Source organism: Vicugna pacos, unplaced genomic scaffold (assembly GCF_048564905.1).
Source record: "Vicugna pacos unplaced genomic scaffold, VicPac4 scaffold_15, whole genome shotgun sequence".
Taxonomy (NCBI): domain Eukaryota; kingdom Metazoa; phylum Chordata; class Mammalia; order Artiodactyla; family Camelidae; genus Vicugna; species Vicugna pacos.
In genome coordinates this window covers 2,120,719-2,148,178 of record NW_027328736.1, presented here as the reverse complement: position 1 = coordinate 2,148,178, position 27,460 = coordinate 2,120,719, and the positions used below count along the sequence as shown (strand labels likewise).

General features: G+C 44.8%; 1 protein-coding gene and 1 non-coding gene across 2 annotated transcripts; both read left to right on the top strand.

Moving 5' to 3' along the window:
* Positions 1 to 27,460, top strand: LOC102545344 (uncharacterized). Its single transcript, XM_072957011.1, has 9 exons — positions 1 to 69; positions 12,437 to 12,543; positions 14,074 to 14,195; positions 17,295 to 17,334; positions 17,474 to 17,886; positions 18,555 to 18,635; positions 20,135 to 20,261; positions 20,708 to 20,794; positions 25,676 to 27,460. Exons 3-9 carry the CDS (start codon positions 14,121 to 14,123, stop codon positions 27,235 to 27,237), a joined length of 2,385 nt encoding a protein of 794 aa, XP_072813112.1. The 5' UTR covers positions 1 to 69; positions 12,437 to 12,543; positions 14,074 to 14,120; the 3' UTR covers positions 27,238 to 27,460.
* Positions 6,775 to 6,846, top strand: TRNAW-CCA (transfer RNA tryptophan (anticodon CCA)). Its single transcript has one exon. It is a non-coding gene; the product is annotated as a tRNA-Trp (tRNA).

Here is a 27,460-nt window from a genome sequence, read left to right as displayed (position 1 = left end):
CCAAGGAGAGGCCTCAGGAGAAATCAGCCTTGCAGACGCCTTGATCTTGGACTTCTGCCCTCCAGAACTGTAAGTAAATAAATTTCTGTTGTTTAAGCCACCTAGTCTGTGGCACTTTGTTATGGCAGCCCTGGCAAACTTAATATGGTCAGACAGTAAAGAGATTTGCAGATATTTAAATCAATACCACTCTTTGTACTGATCTTTTGTTTTGAAGACATTTTATTAAAAATATTTTAAATATGTAGTTAATAGTTATTTTTAATAAATTAAACATTTCAAAAATTTCCCATTTTAACTTCAAATACAATAAATATCAATAGATATAACCCACATAAATAGAACATGTTAGTTTGCTCAATAATTTTTAAAATTGTAGCATTGTCCTAAGGGGACGGTCTAGCTCAGTGGTAGAGCCCGTGCCTAGCATGCATGAGGTTCTAGGTTCAATCCCCAGTCCCTCCAGTAAATAAATAGACAAACAAACAAACAAACAATTACCCCCCAAAAAAACAAACGACGACAAAATTGTAGCATTATCCTGATACTGAAATGTCTGGAAATTATTGCTCTTAATTAAAATTTCTTCGGCTTATTGGAGCACTCCTGAAATTAACATTTCAGCATTTGAAAGCATTGAAAATACTAACAGTTTAATTCCATTTACTCTTTGCCTTTTGTTCCATGGTTGTCATATATTTTATTTCTACAGGTTTTAACTTCTAAAGGATATTATCACTTGTTTTAAGCAACGTTTATTTATACTTACTCACGTATTTACCTACTCTAGTGTGCACTCTTCCCTGAAATCCCGTGTTGCACTGGGATCATTTTCCTTTCGCCTGGTTAATTCCTTTCGGGCATTTATCATAGCATTCCAGTGGCTTATCTCAGCTTTTGTCTGAAATACCTTTATTTTGCCTTCAATTAGGAAGGGAATTTCCACTGGGATAAGGGTTCTAGGCTGGCATTTGTTTTTCATTATTGTTGCTGTTTTTTCCTTTCATCACCTAAAATAAAATGGCATTCCATTGTCTTTGGTTTCCAGAGTTTCTCTGAAATTCACGTATGCATTCTTTTTATTTTTCCTCCAGCTGCTTTTAAGATTTTTTTTTTTGCCATTGGTTTTCATTAATTTTTTTATGTGATTTGCCTAGGTGTAGAGGTTTTTGTTTGTTTTTAAATCATATTTAGAGTTTGTAACACTTCTAGCCTGAGACTGTGCTATGATGTCTCCCTTCAGTATGGGGAAATTCTCAGCCAGTGTTTCTTCAAATAGTGCTTCTTCCCCATTTGCTTCCTCCCTTATTCCAGGATTCTAATTGTGTACAAGTCAGACTTTTCCCCATAGTCCAGGTCTCTCTGAAGGCTTTCTGTACTTACACTGTCTTACCTGATACTTACACTCTTATACTATCAAAAATCTCAGCTAATGCCAGTCGGCTTCTGTCTAGTCACCCAGGGCTGCAGTACAAGCATGAATGGAGGAGCCATGGTGACAGAGATAGAAGCTCTGTGTATGCCCAGTATCATAGGCTGCCCCTTCACAAGACTTATTTAGCTACTGCAACTCCTGACCATCCAACCGTCCAGCAACAGGGTCTCCAATGCTGGGTCCCTAGTATGGTTACCATCCCATAAGGAGGCCAGTCAGACACTTGGTGGCAAGTTGGCTATGCTGGACCCTTTTGTTCTGGAAGCAAAAGTAATTCATATGACTGAATCAACCCATACTCTTGGTATTTGCCTTTCCTGCTTGCAAGGCCTCAGACAAAGCCACTCACTATCTGGGGGACTGTGGAATATTTGATTCACCCATGTGACATCACATCAAACCACAGAACCTACTTTACAGCAGAGGAGGTAAAGGAGCGTGCATATTATCATGGGATCCACTGGTCATAGCACACACATCCCTAGAAGCTACCAGGCTGATAGATTTTAGAGATGGAAATGGCCTGTTGAAGGTACACCCCAAGTGCCAGCGTAGAGGCAGTACTTTACAAGGATGGGGCACCATCCTCAGGGTGCAGTGTACACCTTAAAATCAGCTACCTTTATGTGGAATTTCTGGGGCAAAGTACACATATTCATAAGGCCTTTTCATACACATGCCCAATGCCTTCCAGAATCTCTGGACTCACCAGCTGTGTACAAGAGTGCATCCTGCCCCGACATCTTTGCCAGCGTCACAGTCACATCCTTTATAATAACTGCTGTTTTGACATTGCCTTCACTAAGTTTGAGAATTTTTGCATCCCATACAAACCAGAAAAGGAGCCTTGTTTTTTCCATATAAAATATCTAGAAGAAAGAAATGAGCTTTTGAGAATAGCAAAATAATTGAGGAGACCAGGATCCATATCTTTGAGAGAAAACTTTCAACTCCTGCCATTGATCTGCACCAGGAATTCCTCTGAATCCTTCATGTGAGCAGAGCACCACACTGTCACTTAAGGTGATATTATCGCCATGGAAAATCCTGGTGTTCCACATCCCCAGGCAGTAGGTATGCCAGGGAAACCCTGGTATATCTGGAAATGTGAGAAGAGGATTGATGTGACAGTTGCTCTTTCCCTTGAGTGGGAAGCTCCTGGGGAGGTTCTGGACTTGTGTTTTCTGAGAGAGAAGCTGCCATCTCCCTCAGTGGCTTTTCTATGGGGCCAGTGCTCATGGCTTTAAAAAGCAGAAGGGAAGGAAGTTAGTGTAATCAAGCCAGGGCTTCTAAAATTTGTATCATCCACACTGCCCAGGAAAAAAAAACAAAGTTAACACACACAGAAGAGAAAAACAGGTGACTGGTAACAGAACAGTCCTAGAAACAAATCCCAGGGGAGCTTGTAGCTCAAGTGGCAGAGCGCTTGCTTAGCACGCACAGGGCTCTGGGTTCAGTCTCCATACCCCCATTAAAGTAAGTAAATGAAACCTAATCACCTCCCCCCTCCCCCTAATTTTAAAAAATCATAAACGACTTAAATAAAAATTTTTAAAGAAGCAATCCAGGCGTGGAGTGAGCAGTCAAAATTGCTATAATTTATATGTTTAAAAAAGTAGAAGACAAGAGGGTGACAACTGATTTTTTTTAAATACGGGATTGAGTATTTAAAAACAATTAAAATTCTGCCAAAAATCAAGCAGAAATTTTAAAACTGCAAAGTAAGATACTTGAAATTCATTGGATGACTTTAGAGGCAGACTTCGCACAATGGAAAACAGACCATAACTAAACTTGTAAACAGGTAGAAAATAATCTAAACTGAACAACAGACAGCAATAAGACTAGAAGGAGCAGAAGTAAGAAAGTTGTGGGACACGATCAAGGGATCTACGTGTAATTGCTGTCCAAGAAAGACAGGTGAGAGACGGTGGGCAGATGCGGTATTTGCAAAAAAAAAATATCGAGAACTTTCCAAGTTTATTGAAAGATGTCAACTCACAAAGTTCAACAAGTTCAGCCATCCCCCAAAAGCTTAACTAGAAAGGTCAGTATACTTGGCACATAGTGATCTGCTGAAAAGGAAAAGGAAAAAGGCATTATATTACCAATGAAAAACTTAAGGAAGGTAGATGACCAAGGAATAGTGTCTCTAAAATGTAAAAGAATAAATAACTGTCAAGCCAGCATTCTATAGGCAGAGAAAAAGTTATTTAAAGGCAGATGGGTAACATCAGCCAAATGGCAGAGTAGGAAGCTTCAAGTTCTCCTCCCCACACAGAAGCATCAAAAACACAGGAGCTGCCAAAATTAAGTTTGTCAGAAACTCTGGAAAACAGTCAAAGGTTTTCAGCAACCAAGTGAACATTGAATCAAGAAAGGGATGACTTCAAAGCAGAAGGAAAGCTTTGTGGCATTTTTCCTTGCCTGTGCCCCATCCCATCCCTGGACCACCTAAGGCCCAGGAGCAAAAGCTGGGAAGAGTTTCTTTGGGAAATTAGGGCATTCCAAAGTACTACATATGTGGGGGAGGTTAGAAAGCCTCGTGCCTGCAGAGAGAAAGACACAAACTCAGAACAGATCTGAGAAGACGCTAAGGTTTCACCTCATGTTATTTCTAGGCTTAGTGTGAGCCTGGCTAAATGTTAAAGGTGGGCCAGCATGGAGCCAGTCTGAAAAAAAAATGGGAGAGTTTTGCTGTTGCTGTTCTTTTTTTTAAATAAAGCACCTGGAATTCAAGGAAATCTCTGTCAGAAAACTAGCTGAAAACAAGCTAAGGAACAGAGATGCTAAAGTAACCACACACAACAAGGAATATAGCCTTTGCCAAAGTAATTTGCTAAAGTCACTAAACAAATGGACTACTACAGCCTTTAACAACCAGAAAACAACAAAACCTGTGGTGGAGGAGAATCTGATTCCCACTTGATTTTTGGTAGATTGTAATTCTACCAAATTTGTATATCCATACAATGGAATATTATCTGGCAATAAAAAGAATGAAGTATTGATACATGCTTTAACATGGATGAACCTTGAAAATATCATGCAAAAACTATGGGAAAGTGGTTAAATAAGCTATGCTTACATCCACACCAGGAAGTACTATGTAGCTGTAAAAAAATAAATAAAGATCTCAATGAGCTGACATGGAGTGATTACCAGGAAAAAACTACTGAGCTAAAAAAAAAGCCAAGTGCAAAAATAATCATTATAGTATGCTATCCTTTATCTAAGAAAGGAGGAGATGTAATAAAATAAGCATATACCTGCCCATTTGTGCAAAAGAATGCAGGAAGGATCAACTAGAAACTGAAGAGATTAGTTACCTACGGGGTGGGTGGAAAGAAAGGGGCAGTGGGTCTGGGAAATAGAGATGACAAGAGAGTGACACAGTTTCTGGTACCTTTCATACAGCTCTGGCACTTAGAACTGTGGTAATGTTTTACAAATGCAAACATTTATAGAAAATAATAAACTATCAAGCAGTGTGTGCCTGCATGAACCTGAAATGGAATACAAAAATAATAACTGTACTATGGAGAAATAATCGAACCAAGAGTGAAGAGCTTGGGGAAGAGAAGAACTAACCTAAATAACTGTGCAAAACAATATTTTGACTGTAAAGCTAAAGACAAAAAACTGTACACATACAAAGTAAATCCTCTTAGTCAATCTTTTCTTACAGGTGCACAGGTTAGTGATTCTGAAACATACATAAATGCACACATGTGTGTATACCTGTACGTGTATTTATAATAAATACATATTGCTAATGAGATCTGGGCTTCTCAGTGTCAGAGAAGTTACAAAGAATGAAAAGGAGAATGACATCACATTGCAATGAGCACATCTAACACCCAGATCTGAATTTCTAAGCACCATTCTCCAGCAACAGGAACCAGGACTCCTTGGAGAAATGGTTGATTCCAGGGCTGGTGTAGGGAAACTACAAGACAAGCCTGGAACATCTTGTGCCAGAAACTATGGAAGTGCTAAAAATAGGGTGGCAGAGGTCAAAAGGAGCCAACCTGAAGGAGCTTACAATAGACAAAGCTGAGAAATATTCAGAAACAATATAATAAATTATGTTCTATGGATTAAACAGATGGAATTTGACAATATCCATGAATCTGTATTGATGCAAACAAATAATTGAATATATAGTATATAATAAGTAAATGGGAGAGTAGAACCATTCTTTCTCATAGAAGAATTATGATCAATGTAGAAGGAAAAGGGGAAAAAGAAAATCACCATGAGACAAACACCATAGTATTAGTTGTTGCAGTCAAGACGGATGCTAAAATTAGTGGGTGCAAGTGTGAGAAGAAACAGGGTATTTGCATAGTCTGAAAGCATTTACCCCCAAATATTTATTAATTACCAAGAGGGAAATAGTAGTATATAGTGGAGGACCACAGGCGAAAGCGTGCTAACTAAATTATCCAAGTTAGCATCCCGGGTCAGGAGACACGGTGACAACGCAAACGTCCGGAAACCCTGAGCCAAGAGGGTCACCATGTCATTTCGCTGGGGTGAGGGGAGGGTGTGAGGAGAAAGGGGCGAATTAAAAGTAACATGTACATCAGACAGAACACAACTATAGTGTGTTTGGATGCACATTTGGGTAATGAACTGTAAAGAAAAGCAAAGAAGCTTTCAGTAAACGTCACGACTGGTTGCTGGTGGGAGAGGAAGGCAGTTTCATGCTCTGCGGGGGCTGGCCGGTCTGGTGGGGCAGGTGAGCTCAGCCTGTTACCCCTGCACTGTGCCGTTTTCTGCAGCTTTGCTATATTCTACAGTGAAGAAGGTTTAGCAAACACGGGTGGACACCTGTGTATACCTGGGAGGAAGGAAACCTGGAGAGAAATACAACAGAATGCTTCACAGCGGGAGATGGGGTTATAGGTTTTGATTTTTATTACACTCTTCTATAGTGTTCAAATTTTCAAAAACGACTTTTAGCTTTACATTTGGGAAGGGGTGGGAGTAGGGGCGGGGCCGGAGGGGTGGACTCGAGAGCGCTATTTTTATAATAAGTTGCCAAGTCGCTTCCCAGGTGTGCCTGCAGAGTCCGGGTTTGGTTTCCGCCTTTAACCCTTTCCTGCACCATCACTCCCTCCATCCTTCCGCGGACCCGGATTCGGGTTTTGCAGTCTTGCAGCCTGGGTTGAGGGTCCCGGGGCTCGCGCAGCCGCGCCGAGGGCCTGCCCCTCTCTCCTTTCCTATCGTTTGACCTGAAGTTCACCCGAAAAACGAAGGAGCAATAATAGGAAAGCGACTGGGATGTGCAGGAGGGAAGAGCCTTAAAAGATCAAAAGTCAGCTTTCCCTCGCGATCTCGTGGCGCAATGGTAGCGCGTCTGACTCCAGATCAGAAGGTTGCGTGTTCAAGTCACGTCGAGGTCATGACCGCCTGCTTTTTCCCACAAACGAACCAGGGAGTCTGAGCTCCGTGGGGTTTTATCCTGCAACTCCAGGAAGGCCGAGATGAGCGGCGTTTTCGCATCTGAGGTCCCCTGGGCACTTCCCCCGGAATCACGCTCTGCCGACAGCTCTCCCTGTCATCCGAAAAGCTACGGTTAAGAAGAAGGAAAAAAAAGAAGAGCTACAGCACAGTAGAAAACAGGTACAGAACGAAACAGTGTTAAAAAAACGAAATGTCATTCCTAAACAAGTGAAAATAACTTTTTTCACAGTAAGAGAAATACAAAATAAAGTTCAGCGAGTTGTTTTTAACCTGTGAGACTGGCTAACCTATGATCAAAAAGTTTGTATTGAATTACATTGCTCACATCCTTAAAGCTGTGAAGAACAGGGACATAGGCAGGAACAGAGGAGATTAAAATAATTGTAAAAGAACACTTTTCAGCCAGTATGGAAAAGTGTTCCGGTATATTTTTCAACATTGCTTCTGTTCCTTTTGTTCTAGACTTTTTCCAGGAGTGCAGTCACCCTTCCATATGGTGAATAATTACCAGCAAATGGATGGATAATTATACTTCTCTATCCCCTGCATCTATAATCTCTCAAAATATTTCCTGTTTTTACATTTTCTCTGCCCTTTGCGCTGTCTTCTCAGGTGCTGTCCACCATCTGGGATTCCATATTCTGCAACTTGTGTTCTGCTCTTTAAAGACAGTGCACTGTGATTCCACTACTGTCACTTCAGTTTCCTTAAGGGGTCCTCTGTTTCATTCTCTTCTCTTTTAAACTGTCAGTTGCTCCATAAGGCTTTTCACACCTCATTTCGAAGAAGCCATATCTTGGAGGAAGCCTCATACTGTTTTTCTGAGGGAAAAAAATCTGAACCTTTCCCATCACTTTCAGTGGTATGTTTTCCTTCTGTTGGGACCTATACTCTCTTTTCTTAGTTCTGCAGAGTTAAAACAACAAACAAACAAAAACAAAAACGAAAACAAACAAACAAAAAACCACTTGCTTTTATCTTACTCCTACTCTGAAATCAGCCTTGCTCATCCTCTGCAATCTGGTAAGGCTCAGTGTGCGGCAACGGGCGGGGCTGTGCTAACACGTGGTCCTGCTCTCTGTTCACTGGTGGGGGTCAAATCCTTTCTCAGAGCCACTGGCTGGAGGACAGGCTGGGGCCACAGCACCCACCCACCTCCTCTCCTGTGAGTTTCCCTTGCTACAGTGAACCAGTGAAATCAGTACTTAACCCTAGAGATCCACATTTCAGCATGAGTTTCAATGTAACTGTCTTAAATGAGTCTTGCCTCCTTGGCTAAGGCAGAAACACACCACCTTTCTATTCACTTAAATCTCCTAAAGGTAACATTAATTTAATGTCAAGCAGATACTATGAAATCCCTTAGATTCTTCTTCTTTCAAGAATTTTACTTCCAAGAACCTATTTTGTAGATATTCTAGCCTAAGAATTAGTTCTATGCAAACTTTATTAATTTTGAACTTTCACTGATGTCCTTCAAGTTTCTTATGTAAGTTAATAAATCCTCTTTTCATATATTCAGAAATCAAATTGTAAAAGGTCATAAAACTGTCAGATAATATTTTATCATTACAATCTCTTTTTGTTATAAAAGCAGATTTATCAGTCATCAGTTTTAACCCTCAGCTTATTTATTTCAGATTAATAAGCACTTGTTCCCCTCAATACTGAGAAAACAAAAGCAGCATACATTTTTAGAAAAACTGGGGCAAGAGTATTTTTTGTTGGCAAAGTGTCACTTCTTAGAAAGAAAAAGTAGGGATGAGGAGAAAGAAAAGGATAGAAAAATTGCCTTACACTTAATTTCAAAGGTTTAGCCCACCTGCGCCAATGCATCAGATATTTTTAAATTTTTAAAATTCCTATAGATTATTCTGTTCTATTTGTACATTCCTGCTCCACGCCAAACTGGTTGTATTGCTTCATTTTAAAAGGAAGGTAAAATTAAAAGACAGACCAGCCTTGCTGCAGACACAGTATTTGATATATTTTGTTGGCCCATTGTCGCTCAACGTTTCCTTATCTCCAGCCAGGTAGGCCCTGGGACCAACACTTGGCCAGAGAGATGCTCTCCTGACAGATGCAGAGCCAGCTACATTTTGTCTCCAAGGAATCTGGATTGGAAAGGTCTGAGTATGTACAACAGTTGAGCTGAGATCATAAAGTGACTTTGTTTCCTATTATCTCTTTAAAAGGAATATTCAGTTTCTAGTTCTCCTTTTCATGGACTAGAGAGTGAAGGGGAGGGAATAGGGTGAGGGGCAATTCCATTACTTTTCTGGTCACTTTGAGATAAGAAATGCTCCCCCAGGCTGTGACTATGACAGCCATCCTATGTAATAGTCAAATCTCTGAACATGAATTGACTGGCCTTGCACTTCTGGGTCTGCACCCACAGATGGAAGATAAACAAGGGTGCAGGGAAAGTCTCCATGGTCAGCAGTGTCATCAGCAGGCATCCTACTCTCTGGAATTTTGGTGGAATTTTGAGAGACTCCCTCAATGCTGAGGACCCCTCTCCTGAATTTCACTTAGCCCTGGTGAAAATATTCTTACTTCAGCTGGTTGCCCTCTCCTGGAGCAACATCTAGGACTGTCTTCTGGGAGACGTGATCAGCCCTCCAGGCAGCCCCTCTGACGGAGAGTGCCTGAGAGGACCTCCCCCACCTCTCATGCATGCAGATCATGTCCAGACAATGGGAAGAATTCATGCGTCTGTTGCCCCCAAATTTGTGCATTAAAAAGTGTACAAATGCCTCTTTCAACTTGACCATGAGCAGCTAGTCAGGCCTCTCTTGCTCCTTAGTTTTTTTGAGCGAATACTCAGTACATACATTAGGCCACTGAGTCCCCAGACCCCAGGGGACACATATCAAGCTGTCCACCTGGCCTCTGAAAACCTCTCTCACTAGGTTTGAACAATGGAACAAGTAACCTCCTCACCATCGTTCCTGTGAAGCTCTTTCCAAAAGTATAGAAATGTCTTCAGTCGCTCCTAGGATCACTTTGATATAGGTGAGGGACTTAGCAGTCCTCTGGCAGGTTCTTGGCCCTACGGTTTTTTGGGGGGTTTTGTTTTGAGTTTTTTTTTCCCAATTCTGCGTGGTGGCCTGCCTCACAACTCACTCGCGTTTCTGATGTCTACTGTCTTAGATTCTTAGCAGAAATTCCAGTTTTAACATTGTGTTGCCCTTGAGCAGTGGAAGGGCAGGATTGGAGTGGAGATGAGGCTGCACTCTTACCTGCACAGGAGTGGGGTTGCCCAAGGGTCGGGCCTGGCATGCTGCTCTGGGATAGCTCTACCGGGGTCATGCTTGTCCACCGTCTCCAACTGTCTGTGGTCTGTCCCTGTCGGGTCAGCACAGCGGGGCCGGCTCCCTCCCCCTCGCCTCCAGACCCAAGCTCTGGGAGAGGGGATGGGGACACCTCCTTTTCGGGCGCCTCCCGCCCGCAAGAAGGGCGCTGTCCAGACCTCGGTGCTGAAGCACCTCGGTTCTTTCTGCCCTTGAAGGCAGTGGAACCTCCGCCTTCAGCAGCCTCCATCTCCACTCGGCCTGTGCGCGCTCCAGACCTGGGCCACGTGGGCCCAAGAATCTGCAGCGATGCTCTGCTGCCTCAGCCCTTCCGACCACCGACTACCAGGCCTGTGAACCTCCTCAGGAGGTCCGATCTCCCCTGAGGAGGCCCAGAGAGGGCCAATGGCTTGGTCAGAGACTCACAGGTGAGCAAGAGAGGAAGTCCTAGTCCACTTCCCGGCAAGAGGTGGGAAGCCACGCACCCCGGACGTCTTCACTGTCGGCTCAAACCTTTCCTGTGAGTTGTGAGTGGGGGCTTTCCCCAAGGGAGCTCCTCCCACTTCCTAGGGACACAGTCTTATCCAGAGGCCTCGAGAAAATCCCTAATTTCCTCACATGCACATTCTGTGCACTAAAGACACCTCCCCATCTAGTCTGGGTGACTCCCAGCTGCGTGGACATTCGCACCCCTTGTCTCCAAGTCCAGGCAGGCGTTCTTGAGGGTGTAGATGACAAGGACGCCCTGGAATTTTGCAGAATCTGGATGGCAGTGATCTTGGGGGCACGAAGAAGGCACAGTGACTGGTTCAGAAAAGAAAGGCTGATGGGACGCCAGAATGAACAGCCAGATGGAGGCTCGTGGCCATGACCCAGCCTTCGCCTCACTTGCCCTCTGCCCTCCCCCAGGTTTGCAGCAGGCCTGCAATAGCCCAGGAACCTCCCATGCAGTGGAAGGTATCAGTGTGGGACCAGAAGGGAGACCAAGTCCTGGTCAAGAAAAAGGAATTTGAGAGGGTGTCCCAGGAAGCCTGAACTGGTCCTCAGGGGGCTGGACGAAGGTCCTGTCCTGGGAGCCCGGAAGTTTCACAGAGGGACCTTGTCCAGCTCCAACTACTGCTGGTGGCACCCCAATCGGAGCCTCCGCCTGGTGTAGACAGCGGCGCTCCACAGGCCCAGGACTGCTGAAGCATCCCAGATGGCTGGTTAGATGGAGTCGCTGACTGCTGACCCAGGCTTCCTACCCCTCACCATCTGCAGCCTTCTTTATCCAGCAGAACTGCTAGGATGGGAAGAGGCGCTTCAGGAGTCCCACGCAAGGGAGGCTGACACCAGCCTTACACAGGCTGAGAGGTCATTCAAGTCTTCACCTCTTCTATGGGGTTCATGTTCAGGACACATGGGGGTACCCCGGGGGCAAGTCCTTTGTAGGGAAACACTTTGATGTTCATCCATTGCCAGAGGATTATTTGAAATGTGTGATTTTGTTATACTTTAATACAGAACATATTGATGGTACATTTAACTAGGTTTTTAAAAATATTCTTTTTTGTTTGTTTGTTTTTATTTGTTTTTTGAGGCAGTGATTAGGTTTATTTATTTTTTAACGAGATACTGAGGATGGAACCCAGGACCTTGTACATGCTAAGCATGCACACTACCACTGAACTATACCCTCCCCCTTAACAAAGGTTTTAATTTAATTTTTTTGTTTTCCCCCCTAGCTTCATTGAGGTATAACTGACAAATCATTTAGCAAACTTTTAAACAGCAACTTTAGTTAAATGCTTGGCCAACATTATTCAGCAATATAATACTTATGAGTAGTCATTTATACCTATGAACAACATTTCAATAAAATTAACATACAGTAGTAATTCTGCCACTGTTTTGTTTCATTTTCCTTGGTTTTATAAGAGTCTTTCTTACCCATTAGGGTTTAGCTGCTAGGGTAGTGGCAACATAGGCAGAATATTTAGAACTGTGTTCAGTACTGTGATTTAGCTGATGAAAGCAGTCGGAACTCACAGGCAAAGATAAACGACACTCATTCTGACACCAAGTAACATTCTATCTGCCCGAAGTTTGCAGAATTCTTCACTCCCAGAGGCAGTTATAATGGCCCTTGGAATCTCTGATAATATATTCTTTGATGTGTTGTCTTCTTGTGATCACTTCTCTTGAGAAGAAACATTGTGACCACTGGATACAATTTTGTCTTTCCTTTTATGTAAAGTCAGCCAGGAAGGACAGGTGTGGATGTATTTTTCTCCCATAGCTCAGAGCCATGTTGCAGAAGAAGATCATTGAGACTGGCAGGGAGACTTCCCACTTTAAACACAGGTATGGGATTGTGACATTTTTTCAAGATGTTTTCAAATTTTTAAGGCTAACTTGTTAAGTATCTAATAAAGGGCTTGGTTTTGTAATTTTTATTCAGGTCCATTCTGTCTCTATGGACTGGAAATAACTCTTTAAATGACAAGGCTATGGGAGAAATGCTGGATTAACAAACTAAATCCAGAAAGCCCCCAGCAACCCGCGGAGGCTGAGAGTCTTTGTGAAGAACACTACCACATTCTTTCCTGTGGCAAAGTGCACAAAATTTCTCCTTGGTCCAATGGGGCATGATAGTTCTGTGGGAAACAACCCAAAGGATTTACTACCAGTGAACTTGTCTCACAGTGGTGACCAGAGACCAGACTGGCTCTTTGGGCTGTCCCCCAGGAATTGTGGAGAGTGCCCCCCCACCTCCGCCAAAAAAAAAAAAAAATACTTGCTGGGCTCAGGGTTGCTCTTTATGAAGCAACTTAAGTAAGCGTGCCTCCCATCTTGCAATAAACTGTTTAAAGCATTCGTTTTCCTTTATTTGAAAAATCTAACACAGATGTTTTCACATGTGGGCTGTCTACCCATAAAAATGAAGAAAGTTTCTTAATTAGTCTTTGGGGATAAATAGCCCACTGCAGTCACAACGGAGTCCTTCTAGAGAAAAACTGAAATTAGTGAAAAATTATTTAAGGTTGTTACTGGGTCGTGAGAAATTGCCAAACATGTCAGTTATTTCAAGTGAAAACAAGATGAGGTAAGAAGTATATTTTTAGGTATTATTGATGAGTTTGAGTCCATTAAAGCCAGGCAGTAAATTTGTAAGTCTTCTTTTGAATCAAGTAAACTTAAAATTTAATGAGATTTTTTAACACCCCTACTATGCCATTTTTCAATCTGTTTTCAAATAGTTTAGCATTATAGGTAAAATGAAACATTAAAAATCTAATGAAAGCACGTCTCGGGAGGCGCTTGTTTCCCCCTACACTTCCAGCTCGGACTGGGATCGAAGGAGCCGACATTCTGTCCGTTCCTTCACTGCTGTCTATGCCTCCTTTCTCTGAATTTTATGGAATACTCCCTCACGTTATGAGAACGACGTTCTAACGCCTCAACAAACGGCTATGGATGTAAAATAAGTCCTGATAAAATATTACATGAGAAAGTAAAGAATGAGACACACCGGCACAGTCTAGAAAGTGGAAGCTTCTGCCGAGAAGCGGACACTAAGCTTTTTCTTCCACGTGGACGCGGCGCCCCCTCCGCGGGCGAAGTACGCATGCGCTCCAGAGTGGCGGTAGGCCGTCATAAAGGGCGGGTTCGCGCGCCCTCTTGTGGCCAGCGGCGAGCAGTGCTCAGAAGACGGCCGCCTGCTGAATCACTGAAATTGAATTTTCCGTTTTATCTAAATTATCTAAACTTGTGGGCGTACATTGTCCACAGCACTCTCTTATAACATCTTTTATTTGCGTAGAATCTATAGCAATGTCTTCACTTTGTATCCTATTTTGATTACTTTGTGTTTTTCCTCTTTTTCTTGGTCAGCAAATGTTAACCTCAACTTCTCCATCATCCGGCCTTTATGTCCTTTGATGGTACAGACCGAGCCCTGCCCGTGTCGTGCCTGTCGAGGCGTCTTGTTCCACTGTCTCCATTGCTGTCTGAAGGTAAAGAGCTCCCTCCGGTCTCCCACACCCCTTCCACTTTGACCTTACTGCTCCGTTATGTGGTCCTTGTTTCCGAGGTTAAATGAGCCTCAGCCTGCGGAGGACAGCCCCCACTGTGCTTCCCTGGGATGCTGGTGCCCCTCCCACCAGCACATTCTGTATCCCAGCAGCGGGTCTTCTGGCCTCCCAATGAAACAGAGCTGGTACATTTTCCAGCCTTACATCCTCTGCCTGTCCTGGATTGCTCACTTCTCTGAGTCTCTTAACACCTTTTTTTTCACTGCTTTCCAAGCAATTCTGGCATCTCTGTTCAGGGTGGAGCCATCTATTACTCCAGGCCTCCAAAAGCCCATCTAGCAGTGTGTTAGCATCTCCTGGCATGCTCGCCAGAGTGTTCGAATCCTTATCACAGGAGCATGCACCTTTTCAATAAACTCTCCAGGACTCAGCTGTATGTTCTACACTCCCTGCTCCAGCATTCTGGGGATTCAGACCCCTGTACCCCTGGTTCCTACCGATACAGACTGGCCAGGGCCCGCAGCACCTGAATAGTCCCCTTCCTCCCTTATCAAGCCCAGCACTTCCCTTGTTGGGTTTTGTGGTGACTTGACCCTCATTACTGATCTAATGATGAGGACGGGAGGGAAATGTAGATTGTAAGAGAATTTTCCTGGAAGGAATTGGTTTACTCGATTGTGGATGTTGACTAGGCAAGGTCCAAATCTGTAGGGAAGTCTGTCAGGAAGGGTGGGCTGGAGGCTGTGTCAGAGCTGCTTCTTCATCAAAGAAGCCTCAGTTCTGTTTTTAAGGCCTTTCACCTGATTCATTCAGACCCTCCAACTTATCTAAGATAATCTCCTTTGATTAATTCAGCTGAGTTTATGGACTTTAACCACACCTACAAAACAACTTTACAAACGACCTAGATTAGGATTTGATTGAATAGAAGGGGATGGGGTTGACACATCAAAGACCATCATGCTACCCAACTGTCTTGTTGTTCAAACTTGCCTAGGGTGTAATATTAAGACTCTGAGTCTCCACTCATCCTGAGGAGGGGTCTACATCTGCCTCCACTTGATTCTGCACAGACTAGTGACGGTTTTGACCAAGAGTATGACGGGAGTGACGCTATGCGACGTCTGAGGCTGTGTCATAGTCAGCCATGGAGCTTCTCTAGTTCATAGGACACCTGCTCTTGGAGCGGGGAGCCACCTCTCAGCTGCCAGCTGAGCCCTTCATGCTGAAAAGGCCACATGAGGCACTCATCCTTAAGCCATCTCAGCCCAACCAGGAGACATATGAGTGAAAAAGACATCTTGGAAGTGGGCCCTCCCTGCCATCTAATCACCTCAACTGAGCCTCCAGGCACAATGGAGCAGAGGAGAGCCACGTCCACGGTTCCCCTTCCAAATTCCTTTCCCACTGAATCCAAGAACATAGTAGCAAAATGCTTATTCTTTAACATCATTAAGTTTTGGGGCAGTTTGCCAAGACAGCATTAGCTAATGGGAACACCTGGAATAATTTTTTATCCTTTTATTTTCATGCACTTTATGTATGTTTTGGGTCTCTTACAAACAACATGATGCTAGGTGTTGTTCTTTTTTCCAATCTGAGAGTGTCAGGATCAGATTCCTGAGGAGGGACTCAAAACCTTGAGCAGTGAATGGCTATGAGCAGTAAAGCCCGAACCAGCACTTTGGAGCTTTCTGCCTTAAGAGCCGCAGCTTCCCTGCCCATCCTTCCTCTAGGAACTCCGGCACCGCGTTTTCTCTGGTTGATTAGCGCGAGGCTCCATCTCCGCCCCTTATCCGGCTCCCCGTCTCCCAGATGCTGTAGCTCCCCGACCTCCCCCCAGTCGTGCTTCTGCCCAGGGAAACTTTATGGTTCCCTCAGAACGTAGCCGCTGGCAAGCAGATCCCCGTGATGGGTGGAGGAGGTTGCCATGGAGACGGGTCCACGGTCCGCGGCTGGGGCGGGGAGGCCTGGGCACATGCGCAGTGGCGCCGAGGCGAGGTCGCGGCGAAGCCGGGGCGCGGTGGGTCCCGGGCCGGGCTTCCCAGGACCAGGCTGGACAGCCGGCTCCGGCCGAGGCGCCGTGCCCTCCGGGGCGGTACGTGGCGGGGCCGAGACCCCGCGGCAGCGCGGGAGCGAGCCCGCCACGCAGGCCCCGCGCCCGCCGCCATTGTTGCCCGGGGCCTCTCGGGCCGCTCGGCTGCGCGTCCGTAGGTCTGGCTGCAGGTGAGGATGTCGCGGGCGGCCTGCGGGGTGGACGCTGCGGGGCAGTCCCGGCGCAGCGGCCCGCGGCCCTGCGGCTGCGGAGTTAGGGAGACCCGCCTAGGGCCCAGGGGAGGCAGGGGGCGCGTCCGCCCTGCAGGCCTGGGGAGCAGCCGGCTTCAGAGGACTCGACGGGGTGGAGGAGGGATCGGAGCCGGAGCCCTTGGACCAGTGGTGTCGGTTCTCCTCCAGACCAGGCATGCAAAAGAGGTTTTCTTTGGGAATCCTGTTTTCAAATGTATTCATGAGGAATTGTGTCCTGCAGAAGATCTTCAGAGACTTCACCCCGCACTGGTCTCTTCTGCCTGTTTCCAGCCCAAGCTCTCAGGGAGTGGAGACCTGGGACAGGCTGGCGTTAATGTCCAAAGAGCATCAGCGGCTCACCCTCAGTTCTTGACCGTTTCCCTTGGGAACCTTGAGCACTTAAAGGAGAAGAAATTCTCCTCCCAGTTTGTTCTGAGTAACAGATTTGCTCTGTTGTCTCTGAGAACCAGTTCAGTCATTAAAGCTTCTGTATAATCTGTTGACTAAAATATTTTGTGTAAACGAATGTTTAATGTCTGTTTCAACAAGTTAGAAGTTTTATCTGACATTTTGCCCAGGGTTCAAGTCTTTGCTTCTACCCCCACCTTTTATGGCTGTCCCAACCTGTGCCCCGGCAGGTTGCATTTGTCTTACAAGTCGGAGGATTTCAGGGAAGGAGACCACTGTGAAGTCTGTGTTTATCTGTACACTCTGGGTTGTCTGCTTCTGTTTGTGTGTGTGTATGGCAGAGAGCGCCAGAAATTCTCGACCTTGCGGTCTGTTCTTGTGTTTCAGGGTCTATTCACCATCCCGGCAAGTTCTGGGCCCAGAATTTGTAAGTTAGGCTGCTGCCAACCCTGCCTTGACTCTGTTCTCTTGAAAAGTGTCTCTATGACTCTAGCATGCAACTTCACACACTTGGCTCACTCCCAGAGAAATAAAGGCTATTGACAGATTGACCCTCCTGCCTGTAGCAATGTTCACCCCGAGTAAGAGGATGACCAGTTCTTCATGCGCCCAAGTTCTTTTCATGTGGAAGCCAGACAGGGCTCAGAGCGGACCCCGTGGTGTGGATAAGGAAACCCTCGCTTCAAGGCTCTTGCGGGACACTGAGACCTGTCGGCAGAATTTTAGGAATTTTCCGTACCCAGACCTGGCTGGACCTCGAAAGGCACTGAATCAGCTCCAAGAGCTCTGCCTTAAGTGGCTGAGACCTGAGATTCACTCCAAGGAGCAAATCTTGGAGCTGCTGGTTCTGGAGCAATTCCTGACCATCCTGCCCGGGGAGGTCAGGACTTGGGTGAAGTCCCAGTACCCGAGGAGCGGCGAGGAAGTGGTGACTCTGGTGGAGGACTTGACTCAGATTCTAGAGGAAGAAGAAGGTAAGGCTTGTCAGGCAGAGAGGGGAGGAATCCTGGGTGGTCAGAGGAGAGAGCCACCATGTCAGAGAGCAGCCCTTTGAAGGGGTTAGGAGGATGGAGGTCAGTGAGTGGGTGAGAACGGGCTTCACCTGAGCACCTCCCCCCCATGGCTTTCTCCTACTGCGTGCTTAGAAACAAACACACATTCTCTAAACCCAGCCACATGTGTCACAAAACTGGGACCAGACACAACCAAGTTCCCCCCAGGTGAGCCCTCAGGAAGTTTCTCTACAGAGGTTTGAACCATTCTGCTGATACATTGTTTGCTTTTTGACTTGGATTTTATGGTAACATACTTCCAAACAGGTAGAAAAGTGTCCAGAGAAATTTTTTTTTTCCACTAAGAGACAGCTCCCAGAATTTATGTTGTGTGAAGATTTAGAAGAACGTTGTGAATTTGGTACATTCTCTTCAGAGTCCCAGAGCAGGCTTGCTTTTGAAGCCTGTGCTGATGTCTTAGGATAAGCCATTGACCCTTCCCTCTGGTTCCTTGAAGTGGGTATGCTGTTTCTGGTTTTCTTCTGACTCCTCACTTTAAGAAAATGTAGGCATCGACTGGTGAAGAGTTTCCTCGGCTCTTCAGAAAGGGCTAACCTCCACTGTGAACTCTTTCTCTTCCCTAGCATCTCTGCAGAACTCTACCCTTTGGCAAGAGATCCCAGAGGAAGACCCCAAAGGAAGACCAGGAGGGTGGCTGAACGACTTGGTGACCAAAGTGAGTGTCAGTTTCTTCTGTGGCTTGAAAATTCCGTCTTCATGTGTGAGGACATTTTCTAACCTGGCCCTTTAACTTCTGGCCCCAGAAGTCCTAATAGGCACCCGAGCCTCCATTTTCCCCCCGTAAGTCATGTTGGCCTGTTCAGGTGGGTGTAGACCCTGCGTAAGAAACGGGGTCCGTTGCTTCCCCTGATGTCCCTTTCCTCACTTTGCGGCTGTGAGCAGCAGTAGCACAGAGGGGCTGAGGGATTGCCCTCCACAGCCAGGTGCATCTAGGTTTGGTTCCTGGTTCTGCTGTTGAGACTGTGATTTGGGGCAAGACTTAACTGCTCGCAGCCTGAGCCACTCACCTCTCAACTCCTCTTAGGTGGGTGAGGATTAAATATTGTGAGACCTGCGAGCCTGGATTTCAGGAGGTGATCAGGAAAGTCACAGTGAGATTAAACACTAGTTGCAGCATCATTTTTCTTTGTTAACAGGTAATTCAAGGCCATGTGTTACTGGTGTTACTGTTGATTACAAGTCTGTGTTATTTTAAAGAAGAGCAACTCAGGCCATCTTAAAAGTTTACTGTAAAAAATAGACATGGTCTGAAATTGGTAACCAGAGTAAAATTATTATTTATAGATATGAATGTTTATCCAGAAAACCTGAGAAGAGGGAAAAACTGTTAGGAACAATAATAGAAAGTTTGAGTGAAGTGACTGCAATGGAAAATGACGTACAAAAAGTTTTCACTTTCTTACATAGACATAAAAATCGCATCAATGGGAAAATGAAATAAAAGATTCCACTCGCAGTATTAGCCCCCAAGCTTAAAATAACTAAAACTAAACATAGTATAAATTTGCAGTCCTGTGTCATTCTATAGGACATGAAAGAAGCCTTGAATATTGTAAATCTGTCAGTTCTCCCTAAATTATAAACTTGAATGTGATTTCAAAATTCCAATATCATTTTTTTAATTAAAAAAATTTTTTTTAATTTGAAAAACATGAGAAAAATCAAGAAATGTTTTTTAACAAAGGGAAGAAGAGCAGAATGATGCACCTTTTGCCAGACTGAGATGTACCTAGGACAGCAGTTGAGTGTGGGTATTGGTACCAGTTTCATTTCAGGAGGGAAGGAGGGGCTCTGCATTCCACCACAGGGTGCACAGGATGTCTTAAAATTTCAAATTATAACGCATGTAATTAATTCGTCAGGCAGCACTTGAAAAGCAGAGCCATTCAGCTCTCTGTCATCTGTGTTTAAATCTGTTCATTGTTTAAGATGGAGCCACCCATGCGTGCACTAGAAATGATAAATTCTGCTTCATTTTAGGATGTCCCATTCAGATCTGCTCATCCATATGTTGGGAGAAGGTGTTGACTAGGTAGACTTTAGGGGCCTTCCCAAGCTCAAGGCTCTGTGGTCCTCACCACACACGCCCCTGTGCCATCCCTGTCCCCTTCCTGCTAGTTCTTGAACCAAGTGAAGTTACGTTTGCTGTTACAGGAATCTATGACATTCACAGACGTGGCCGTGGACATCACCCCAGAGGACTGGGAGCTCATGCGCCCTGTGCAGAAGGAGCTGTACAAGACCGTCACGTTGCAGAACTATTGGAACATGGTTTCTCTGGGTGAGCATCGTCCGTGCCACCCCCCAAGCAAACCCACCAGAGTATTTCTTTCCTCAGCTGTTAAAAATGGGCTGGCACAGAGGTGAGCGTGCATCTCCTGTCCAGGCACAGAAATGGCCAAGTTCTAATCTCTTTTCCCAAATGAAAGGTTTCTAAGTGGAAGGTCATCAGAAACTATGATGACCAGCCTCCCAGGGCCACCCCGACTCTGTGCCTTACCCGTTCCCTGCCCCCCATCCCATGGTCTCTATGCACATATCTTCCAGGGTGGCAGGGAATTTTTGTGCCAGCTCTGGAAAGGACAGTGACCTAATCCATTAGCTCATGTCCGTGAGCCATTCTTTTCACATAGAGGTCCGTGCACCCTCGTGGATGAGAAGTCAGGTACTAAAATTTGAACAACTGTTTAGCTCCAGGACAAAACTCATTCTCTTCCTCCTGAACAGGACTTACAGTGTACAGACCAACTGTGATTCCCATATTGGAAGAACCATGGATGGTGATAAAAGAAATTTTAGAAGGCCCCAGTCCAGGTGAGAGAACAGCCAGCAGGTGGGATTCTTTGTGGTTAAGAGCCTGTATTAGCCTCCGTGTGGTGAAGTCGGTTTTAAACGTGGCCAGGTCACTTTGCACAAAGACGCCTGAGCCTGTCGAGAACACTGAGCTGCTTGGCATTGCTTCCTCACGGAGACCGTCTTCAGGAAGAGATATTCCAGACATCATTTTTACACCTTTTCTGCTTCTCCTCAACCCCGGGGTTCCATCCCTTGGAACTTTGTTGGGGGCTTTCACTGTGTTCGTTCCCTCTATTTTTAAGTATACGTGAGTGTCCCCTAAAATCCTAAATTTCAAACCGTCTTAACTTCTTTTTGCGTTTCCTTTATTCTGTTTGCTGACAAAACCCTGTAGCCCCCTGCCTCCACTCTCCTAACTCATTCCTTTTTTAAAATCTTCTAATTATTTAACAAGATAACATCTTTTGATCACAAGATCAAAAATTGTAAGACTGTGTAAAGCCAGATTTATGCAGACAAGTCCCCCAGCTGTGTGCCCCATCCACCCAGTTCCTGCACCTGTGTTGTAATCTGTGGGTTGACACCTGAGGGCCACGTGACTGTTCTGTTCCCCGGTGACCTTTCATGTGAGGTCCATTGAGGATCCTGGCTTTATTACATTGCTGGTTGCAAAATGGTGATTTCAATTCCACCATTTCTTCTAAGTGATTAATCTGTAAAGAGTAGCTGTCCCTCCTCTGCCCCCGTTTTTATGTGTATGTATCACTGCGGTCTCATGGAATTCTTTAAAATTCAATGTGTTATTAGTGCTTTAATTCCAGGTGTTGGGGGGGTTTTTTTTGATGCTCAAGTGTCACAAATTTGGGCAGGGGGAGCCTTTCAAAGCAAGTCCTGTGTCCTTCTGAGACGTCCCTCTAGTCTTGTAGCATTTCCTTGCTTTCTGGCAGGGCATGGTCTTTAGGCTCACCTCTTACCTAGCTTAGAGCTGGAATTTCTCTAGGGAACAGTGGTTCATTAATGGGGATCAGCAATGAGAAACCAGGCTCTGGGCAGATAGGGCACTCACTGCTCTGGGTACCGTGGCTCCAACATCTGTTCAGTAGATAGAGCTGTGACGTTTGTGTGTGTCTGTGGACGTCTTTAGTCACGAGTTCATACTGACAGCTCTCGTTCAGGTCCAGCACCGCAAGAGCCCATCTTGTCCCTTCCCGTATCCATCTTGTATTTCCTTTCTCACGCAGTGAATCACCTGGTTCCCAACATCAGTATATTTACTCATTTTCTCTGTCACATAATACACACAAAAATGGTCTCAGAATTATAGCACTATCACTCAAATAAACTGCTTAGGCAAAGTTCAGAATTTCTTCATGTCCTGAGAATATATTCCACTAAAGGCACACAGGATACTGGGTGCAGAAGTTACTTGAATTCTTCCCTTCTGGTTATCTTAGCAGTTTGATAGACAGTTAAGCTTGTTTGATTCCATCTGTGTTCAGTTTCAGTATTTTCTTATTTATTGATTATTTAATTTTAGATTTTTGAGTATGTAAAAACATTAACATGGTTCAGAAGTCAAACCTGTATAGAAAGGTCTACACTCTGCCCTGTCCCCAGCCACTCCCTGTAGGTAACCATGTACCTTTGTTTCTGGTTTGTCCTTCCTGTGTTTCTCTCTGCAGAGATAAATCATAAATATATTCTTTTATCTCCTGTATATGAAAGAAGTACCCAGTACTCTTTTGCATTTTGCTTTTTTTATTCCCTTTTTTTTTTCAAGTTAAGGCACTGACTTCTAGTATATCTACCAACACTGATGCTGGAATACAGGATTAACAGTAAATTAAACAATAATGACCATGTAATATGCTACCTTAGAGTGAATTGCTTCACTTTTTTAAAAAGTTAGCTTTATCTGGTCATCAGGTATTGTAAGGGTCATACTACTGGAAAAGCTAATTCTTATAACTTATGGTCTGTTTGCTTTAGTTGGCAGAGTGATGCAAAATACACCCATAGCACACTAAGTTCAGCACACCCTGAACCCCAGGCAGACACATGGCATGGTGGAAGCAAGCCTGCGCTGGGGTCAGGACCGGCTTCCTGGAGGTGCTGCCCGCCGGGGACCACTTGAGTTTTTAGATGACTCAGGTTAAATTAAGGCTGTAAACCCACAAGCGGGGCAGTTTATGGTTATGTATTTTGGGGGGAGATTCTGCTCCCGCCAAAGAGCAGCAGAACTGAGAAAAGCAAGTTCCTCTTCTCCCGCAGAGGTGAGGTTTGGGGGGTTTGGTTTGTTCTCTAGCCTGTCCTTATGTGGGGTTGAACACAGTGTGCGGACTCCTGCCAGCCTCCTCTCCTAGGCCCCCTGCACCCTCGAGTGGAAGCTGAGGGTCATCAGCAGGAGGGAGGAGGTTCTCAGCCACCTTCTGCTCTGCCTATGTCCGGTCTTCCTGCTTTTGCCTGATTTGTGGCCTCCGGGGATGTTATGTTCTTACCAGCTTAGAGACATGCAATGAGTTGAACCTTTGGGTGGGGCGTCTCATCAGTCATACTTCGGGGGATGGAAGCCCATGACTCACAGACAGAGCAGTATTCTTGGTCTCTGGTGTCCGTTCCTGTGCCAGAACTTGATATGGTCCTGTCCGTCATAGGGACCCAGCCATTCTTTCAGGTTCAGCCCAAACCAGACCTACCCACCTCATCCAGCATCCCTTGACCACCTGATCAGCACTGATCTCTTCTGTTAGAAATATCATACCACTGTTAGATACTTAACTCTTCTAATCACTCCTTTCTGCTTAGTTATGTACACAAATTTAAGCCCTGCTTAATCATCTCAGTTCATGAATTACCAATAAACTGATTTGGTTTAGAAATGTAAGCTTACGGTAGCAATGTCTTCGTGGTCATCATTCAGACTTGCTACTTAACACTTGTTAATTATAACTGCAGTACTTCCTTCTCAAGTATATGGATGGTTCTGTAATAGACTGATTCTTGTTTGCTTTTTGGGAGGGGGAGGTAATTAGGTTTATTCATTTATTTTTTAATGAAGGTGCTGGGGATTGAACCCAGGACCTTGTGCATGCTAGGCAGGCACTCTGCCACTGAGCCATCCCCCTCTGTCATAGACTGATTCTGATTATGTGAAAGTTAAGCTCAGCTTCTGGTACTGTCTCGTCATTTTTGTGTGTATACACACCCACCCACACAGTCCATTAGCATTCTCTTTTTTTTTTGTGGGAGGAGTAATAAATCCTGGTTTGAGAGAGTTGTTTTAAATTTTTTTCCTATAGAAAAAGTAATATAACAACATTTCTAGTACTAAATAACAATTAAAGAAATACAGCCAATTTATCAAAAATCAGAAAATATCTTTTAAAACTTGTAATCTCATTGTTGCATTTTCATAACATAGTCTAGTCTAATGAGTTTTCACACTAGTTAACGGTACTGCTTTTTCTCATTTAACGTTCCTCCTCCTAGGCATTTTCTAGTGTCTAATTTTTCTATTTGAATCAAAGTAATAAAAGTAGTTCATAAATTCAGACAGTTCACGGAAGCATAATGAAAGAACGGCTCCCTCCCCTCACCCGCGTACGTACCCAGACCTGCAAGCAGTGCGGAAGCAGAAGCCATTTCCAGAGTTTGCATCTGAGCTGGAAATAGAAGAAACACACAAAGTTGTGAAATAATAACATAAGGCCAAGTTCTGCTGTGGGCCCAATATTATATTAGGTTGAACCACATAAAACTGCTGATACTCAGCCATATAGGCCTACAAAACAAGGGCGATTTTGTATGATTCAGCCTAGTCTGTAGTTTAGGATTCTAAGGAGGAGAAAAGTGAGCTGGGCCATAAGTACCTCTCTTTTTTTGGAGGGGAGGTAATTATGTTTATTTATTTATTATTGTTATTATTACTTTTTAATGGAAGTGCTGGGGATTGAACCCAGGACCTCGTGCATGCTAAGCATGCGCTCCACCACTGAGCTGTACCCTCCTCCCCATGAGTATTTTTTTAATACTTGGAGAACGTATCATAGGAGAAGGCCCAGAGTCTGGAGTTAGTGGCAATTTAGACAATTATGAGGATGTAGTTTTAAGTTACGTGGATAACTTTGAACTTTAGCTGAATGTGAGGTGTGGTAGAAGGCAGAGTAGAATAGAAAAGACTAGATTATTTGAGGACTGGATACCCAGTGGAGGTATTTTGAACTTTTTCTTTTCTTCAACTTTTATTCTTTAAGTCACTGATCCCAAACCTCCTGGAGGACTCAGCCCCACCCCCGAAGTTTCTGACTCAGTATGGGAGGGGCCCAGTCACCTGACATACTCACAGGTGACAGCAGTGCTCACACCATTGGTCTGGGGACTGTTCTCTTGAGAATCATTGCTTTAGGCTGTAGGAGTTACTGGATGTATTTAAGCGTGGAACCCACTCCATGAAATTGCCTTCAGAGTATCACATAGGGTTGCGCAGAGTAGGTTGGGAGGAGGAGTGGGGTAGCCTGCCTGCTCTGTGAACCCATCATGTGAATTACAGTTTATACGATTGTACGTGATTGTGTGATAAGTCACCTCAAACCATCCCACAGCCTTGCCGTCTGTTTTCTCTTCTTGGCTCTGTCACCTGACCTGAGCTACTCTGTTAACTCTGTGCCCATGTTGACTAGTGAGGGGCCTCCCCTCTTCTGCAAATCTAGTCCTGTGTTCTGCCCCTTTGTGTTCCTTTCCCAAGCCTCAAGGACCATGCTATGAGGTTGTCAGAGCCATAGTCTTTAGGCATTTTATTCATGTTACTATTTTGTTTCTGCTTTGGCAGTTCCCTTTCTCCAAATAGAGGCAAACTTAACATATATGTATATATACACACATAATTCTTTTAAATTTCAGAATGGGAAGCAAAAGCCCAAGACTGTACTTCAGTGGAAAATACTTCTAAACTCACAAAGGGTGGAACCAAGACCGTCAAGCTGGAAGAGCCCTACGAGTATGACAGGTCGGAGAGGCCAGCGGCCTTCAGGAGAATCCCCGCCAGCAGCAGGAACTTCGGTCTGAAGGCAGTCTTTTCACAGGAAGATGCTCCTGCAGGAGGGTGTCTGAGTAAATATGACCTATATCGAAGTAACTTTGAAAAGCATTCCAACCTGATTATACAGTTTGGTACCCAGTCAGATGATAAGACTTCCGTGTACAGCGAGGGCCAGGCAGCCTTCGGTCACGTCTCGTACGGTATCGTGCAAGGAAAAATATACCCTGGGGACAAGCCTTACAAGTGTAACGTGTGCGGGAAAAAGTTTAGGAAATACCCATCCCTCCTCAAGCACCAAAGCAGCCACGCCAAAGAGAGGTCCCACGAGTGCGAAGAGTGCGGGAAGGAGTTCAGACACATCTCCTCCCTCATCACCCACCAAAGGATGCACACTGGGGAGAAGCCGTACGAGTGCCACCAGTGCGGGAAGGCCTTCAGCCAGCGCGCGCACCTCACCATCCACCAGAGGATCTACACCGGCGAGAAGCCCTACAAGTGCGATGACTGGGGCAAAGACTTCAGCCAGCGTGCACACATCACCATCCACCAGAGGACACACACCGGAGAGAAGCCGTACAGGTGCTTAGAATGTGGTAAAACCTTCAGCCACAGCTCATCTCTGATTAATCACCAGAGAGTTCACACGGGAGAAAAACCTTACATATGCAACAAGTGCGGGAAAACCTTCAGTCAGAGCACACACCTCCTTCAACATCAAAAAATACACACGGGAAAGAAACCGTATAAATGCAATGAGTGCTGGAAAGTGTTTAGCCAGAGTACTTACCTCATTCGACATCAGAGAATTCATTCTGGAGAGAAGTGTTACAAATGCAATGAATGCGGGAAAGCCTTTGCTCATTCCTCCACTCTCATTCAACATCAGACTACTCACACGGGAGAGAAATCCTATGTCTGTAACATATGCGGGAAAGCCTTCAGCCAGAGTGCAAACCTTACCCAGCATCACAGAACGCACACTGGAGAGAAACCGTATAAGTGCAGTGTGTGTGGGAAAGCCTTCAACCAGAGTGTGCACCTTACTCAGCACCAGAGGATTCATAATGGGGAGAAGCCCTTTAAATGCAATATATGTGGGAAGGCATATAGACAGGGCGCAAACCTTACTCAGCATCAAAGGATTCATACTGGAGAGAAGCCCTATAAGTGTAATGAATGTGGCAAAGCCTTTATTTACTCCTTGTCGCTTAACCAGCATCAGAGAACTCACACGGGAGAAAGGCCCTATAAGTGTAACGAATGTGATAAAGATTTTAGCCAGAGAACATGCCTTATTCAACACCAGAGGATTCACACAGGAGAGAAGCCCTATGGATGCCGCATATGTGGTAAAATCTTCACCCAGAGCACAAACCTCATTCAGCACCAGCGTGTTCATACAGGTGCCAAACACCGAAACTAACGGATACGGGAGACTTCATCTAAGTTTGAAAACTTAAGCACTTGGATTTTATTTTGTGTCCTATGTGTTAAAAACATTATTCAAAAGAAGTGCAATATAGGTTAGTTATCACTCAGCAGAAGCATCAGAATTCATAACGAGGATGTAACCTATATAAATTTAATGTGAAATTTAAGAAGAAAACATTTACTGCTTAACCTTTATTTGATACCAGTTTAATTCA